The sequence below is a fragment of the Galeopterus variegatus genome, unplaced genomic scaffold, assembly GCF_000696425.1.
Source record: "Galeopterus variegatus unplaced genomic scaffold, G_variegatus-3.0.2 Scaffold1451, whole genome shotgun sequence".
Taxonomy (NCBI): domain Eukaryota; kingdom Metazoa; phylum Chordata; class Mammalia; order Dermoptera; family Cynocephalidae; genus Galeopterus; species Galeopterus variegatus.
Window position 1 is genome coordinate 34,307 of NW_007727562.1, and position 5,470 is coordinate 39,776.

At 52.2% G+C, this 5,470-nt stretch overlaps 1 protein-coding gene across 1 annotated transcript in view; it reads right to left on the reverse strand.

Moving 5' to 3' along the window:
• The window catches only part of LOC103593966 (bone morphogenetic protein 1-like), a 39,610-nt gene that overhangs the window by 33,351 nt on the left and 789 nt on the right, over positions 1–5,470 (reverse strand). Inside the window, exon 2 of the mRNA XM_008577113.1 lies at positions 5,334–5,466. Within this exon, the coding sequence (XP_008575335.1) occupies positions 5,334–5,466 (133 nt within the window). The remainder of the gene's footprint in view (positions 1–5,333; positions 5,467–5,470) is intronic.

The following is a 5,470-nucleotide window of genomic DNA, read 5'->3' on the forward strand; positions in this document are numbered from 1 at the left end:
ACTCTGGAATACCTACAGGGTGTAGTTTAAAAAAAAAAAAAAGAGCAAGAACTCTGAGCCAGACTCCTTTAAAAATATTCTTTCAAAATAAGATAAATGGCTTTCTCTGGCATTAATACTAATAAAAACGTATTTTATCTCCTCTTACCACACAAACCTTACTTTCTCTAAATACATTATCAGTGAATTTTGCTCAGTGTACAAATATTTTATGTATTACAATGACTAGCAGAACGCAAAACTTGCAAATATTTATTTTTAGACATATGGGAAAAAAAGCAATTAGAGCTAAAAATGTGAAGAGTGAGGAGCCCACTTAGAGGCAATTACATTGGTCATGCAAACTGTTCTGCCATCAAACTTTTATTCAGACGCTGTGGTGCATATTAAGAAATATCACTTGCACATACAAAAAACAAAATATTATTTCACAATTGAAAATTTCCAATCACTATAAACAACATCTGGGGGTCATTAATAACTTACTCTGCAGCTGAATTAGCAAAATAATATGTGGCCTGAGTCAGAATTCCTACACGTCTATTTTTGAAGAAAAAAAGAGAGAAAAAAAAAAAAAAGAACTCTGAGCCAGAGAGTCAGGATCTGAATCTCAGTCTCGCCACTCCCTTGGGTTACGTTGAATCAGTTACTTAGCTTCTCCATTCCTCAGTTTCCCCTTCTGGTAAGGGGGATGTAATAGTACCTACCTCACAGGATTGTTGAGAGAGTTAAAGGAGATCGTTTATTTACTGCACTTAAAACAGTGCCAGCGCACAGTAAATGTTATGTAAGGGCTGCTAGTATTCTCCTTATTAAAAACCGCATGATAAGGCTGGGCCAACAGTATGGCCCATGTCTTTGCGAGCCTGTTGCACTTTAACTGCTGAGTCAAAATCTTGTTATTGGGGCCGGTCCAGTGGCGCACTGCGATAGTGCGACGCTTGGGAAGCGCGGTTCGGATCCCACATACAGACCGGTTCCCGCTCACTGGCTGAGCGAGGCGCGGGAGCAGCACCGAGGGTTGCGATCCCGTTGCCGGTCCCGGTCCGGGGCGGGGGCAACACTGAGGGTTGCAATCCGTTGCCGGACACGGAAAAAAAAAAAAAAAAAAAAAAAAAAAAAAAAAAAAAGGAGGTATAGGGAGAGGAGCCTGGCTGGTGCGATGGTGCCCCAAGGCCTTGTGTGCAGTGCAGATGTATGACCTGTCACACAAATACAAGCTTCCAGCCAGGGAGGACACGCTCAAGCCCCCGCAAACACACAAATGGACACAATCACGTGCGTACACTTATGTGCAGGTACACATTTGCACTCGTGCTTATAAGTGCTCAGTAGTACCCACACGCACAAGAGAATGGACCTGCCCAGAGAGCAGGGACACACCCACAAATGTACGCAAATGCACACTAGACCACTTCCCTGTGCAAGCTCTAGTGTTTTCAAACACACAAGTAACTGCATGTGCCCACCACATTTCTCAGGCCACACCCCCAAAGGAGAAGGGAACCCTTAGAAATGCACAGGGGTGTGCAATGGAGACAGAGGAGAAAGAGAGGATTAGTTGAGCCTCCTGGATGTCCTCAGAAGGTCCTCAGTAGCCTGAGCAGTGGCACATTCTACTCCCTTACCCTCCTCCCAAAATCTCTGGTGAAACTAGAATTCTTAAGAATCCCACGGATTCCCATCCCCTGGAGCCCAGGGAGATTCTAAGCCTTTTCCTCCTCCCTTAGGGCATGTAAAAGAGAAGGTGACTCAGGGAGTAGGGGCAGAGGTGGGTGGGGTGACTCATTCAGCATGTCTGGAAGGGGGAATGTGGTCTGGTGAGAAAAAGAGATGGCTTCTCAACCCCCTAAAGTCCAAACCTGGGCCATGAGGCCCCCGGGGTGAGGATGGTGACAGGGCTGGTGAGCCACTGCCCCAGCTTGCCTCCTGGAGACCTCTGAGCTGCCAGGTAAGACGGAGGCGTTTGCAAGGGCCCTGCTGGCTCAGGGTCATTCAAGGTCAGGCCCCAAGGGCTTCTCTGCTTATGTGATCAACTGTGTCCTAACTCCTGCCTCCAGGGTCTCTCCCAGTGCCCTGAGTGTCGCTGCAAGTCACCTGGGGCAGCCAAACGGTGCTGGGAATTTGGGGGAAGGAGCCCCTTCATGGTTTGGCATCCCAACATACAAGAAATCAGGCTGCGTCAAAATCTCCCTGGGCAAGGGCTGGAGAGAAAGAGCCTGTGGAACCAGCTTGGCTTTCTGCCCATTATTCTGGTCTTACCCAGAGGGTCCAGGCACTTTCCAGGGTGTCAAGGGGCTTCATTTTGCCCTTACTGCAACAGTAACCGTAACTTGGACAATCACGGTCAGAGGTGACTTCAAATGAAGGGGCCTGGCTCTCCTTGGAGCAACCTGAGAGATCACAGGTACACTGGAGGAGTCAAAGGAGTTTTCATTCCTTGGTCCTGTGTATGGGTGGGGAAGGAAGAAGAGAAGAGAGCTGGAGGAGACAGGCAAGCAGAGGTGAGCAGGCACACCAGCCCGCCACCATCACCTCCATTGTCTGGAAGTTAGGGCTGCAGAGGGGCAGGAAGCAAAGCCAGGCAGGAGAAACTAACACAGAGAGGATAGTCTGGGACTGCCCTTGACGGCAGTGGTGTGGGGTCGCAGGGAGTCAGGGTGGAGGCAGGCCAGGCTCAGCAGAGGTAGTGTACGTGTGTGCGTGAGTGAAAGAGAGAGAAAGCACTTCCTCCAGGGGTGGACAATGGGTCTTGAGCATCAGTCACACCCAGGGGGAAGGCCTGATGTGACCCTGACGCGTGGCCTTGTCAAGCTCTGGGGCCCTCTCAGCCATCCCCAGGCCTGGCCCAGCTCCTCACCAGCCTCACATCATCCTGGTGGAGAGCTTGCTCCAGAGCCCTTGTTTGAAGTTCCAACTCAGCCAGCCAGCCCCACCCTAGCATGAAATCTGAGACTGGGGATAAAGCCCTCAGCTTTTCGCTGTTCCGAAAATCACTCCCATTTCCAACTAGAAGGGAAAGATAACAGAATGTCTTCCTACCCGTTCTGTAAGGCCCTACTCCAGCCCCATCTTCTCCATGAGGTCCCCACAAACCTTCCCAGCCTGCTGTGATTACTTCTGCCACCACCAACACCACCACCTGCGCTGCAGATGGGCACTGGGCTCCATGAGCCCTTAGCGCCCCACTCTCTAGTGTGGCACTTAGCACATCTTTTGTGCGCCTGGGGCCTTTACTGGACTGTAGGCTCCTTGAGGGCAGGGGCCCTTCCTGCACTTTTCTGTACTTCCCACAACCTCAAGCTCAGGGTCTGGCATACTGGGCATTCAGTAAACGCAAATAGGATGAATGGATACATGACTCAAGGATGGGGTCAGGGGGACACTACTTTTTCCTGAAAACCAAGCCCATATCCCCTTAGAAAAAAAAGTGAAGTGAGAGTCTGAGACACAGAAAATGGGGTAGGCAGCCAACATTTATTTAATGCTTACTGTGTCTTAAGTGCTAACTGGTGTTTTATATATATTCTCACATTAAGTCATCACCACCAACTCTACGGAGAGGATTATCAATTCCATTTTGCAAGTGAGAAAGCCGAGGTTCAGATGAGATAGTTAACATTGTCAAGGTGGCATAGCTAATGAGTTGCGGGTGCAGGTTGATAGCTAGGTCTGCTGCCTCCAGCCCATGCTCTGTGCACTCTACCTTGTGCTCACCCCAAGCACCGAGCAAGAAAAATGACAGCAATGGTGTACCCTCAGCCCAGCAGGTGTGGGGGAGGAGGCCTGAGGGATTTGCCCTGTCCTCCTCCAGCTGGAAGGGTCTCCCATTCCTGCCTGTGATCCATCCACCCAAAGAGGGGTGTGAGGGCAAGGAGAGTCCCTGAATGGGGTCCCCAGGGCCAAGACTAGAGTGACCTACCCCCCAGTCCCTTGCCCAACACAGAGACAGCCTGGTTCTAGAAACCGTGCCACTGCCCTGGCTCCAGATATTTGGTGACAAGCTGAAGTCAGAGGCAGGAAGTCGAGGAAAAGTTCTGATATCTTGTCCCGTGTGTGTCCCAGGCAGCCTGCTCAGTTGCAAACGGCCCGAGTGCCTGACCATCTGTTCACTCTAGGGGCAGGACTGTTCTGGGCCCAGCAGGAGTGAAGGGGTTACACAGGGTCTTCGTGGACAAAGCATACACACACGTACACACAAACATACACTCCAGGACCCTGACCTTGGTCAATTAGCCTCTGGTGTCTGTGGGGCAAGAGAGCCCATATGTTACATCTCAGTTCTCTTTGTGTTTCCCCATCTTTCCACCCTGATTTGGCCTTGGCAGGGGCCTGCTGGCACATGAGGCAAAGGTAAATCCCCCTCCCGGGCTGGCTTCTCTAACTTTGACAGCTGTTTCCCAACTCCCAGAAAGCTGCCACTGCCGGTTAGGACCATGGGATTCCCAGGGAGCACGATCTCAGGGGATCCCTTGAAACACTTTCTTCTTGCACTTGGGCTGGGGTGGGGGCCTGGGAGGGCTGTGCCTTGGAGATGCAGGCCTCTGGACACCAGGCTAGACAGATGTGCAGCCTCAGTGCAGCCCAGAAAACACCAATGTGCTGGAGCAGGAGAGATGGGGCAGAAGGGAAGAGAAAACACACACACACACACACACACACACACACACGCACACTCACACACACGCACAAGAGAGATGGGGCAGAAGAGAGAAAACACACACCACACACAGACACAGACAGACAGACAGACAGACAGACACACACACGCACACACGCACACACACACGCACACTCACACACACGCACAAGAGAGATGGGGCAGAAGGGAAGAGAAAACACACACACAGACACAGACAGACAGACAGACACACACACGCACACACGCACACACACACGGACACTCACACACACGCACAAGAGAGATGGGGCAGAAGGGAAGAGAAAACACACACACAGACACAGACAGACAGACAGACACACGCACACTCACACACACACACACGCACACTCACACACACACACACACGGAAGTTTGGCCCGAAAAGCTGCCCGCAGAAGGAAAAGCCTCCTTGCCCGCTAGTTCCTCTCGGGACGCACGGAGATTTCCCTAGGAACCCTCCGGGAAGCCAGAGGCAGCGGCGGCAGCTTCCACCAACAGCAGCAAAACTTCAGTCCTCAAAGTCCCCAAACTTCCCCCTCCCTCTCTCGCTCGTTCTTTTGTTCCCCACTGCATTGCCAACCAGGCAGCTCCCGGCTTCCCACACTGGACCGTCCTCCCCCCACGCGAACCCCGAGCAGCCCGCGCCTCCCCGCCCGCCGGGGGCGCTCACCCGCCTTGCAGGGGTCTTTGTAGTTGGGGGGCTCCCAGTCGTCCTCGTCGCCCAGCTCGTAGGTGTAGTCGGCCAAGTCCAGCGGCCGGCCGGGGCGCGGGAGCAGCAGCAGGCAGAGCAGCAGCTCGTATAACTTC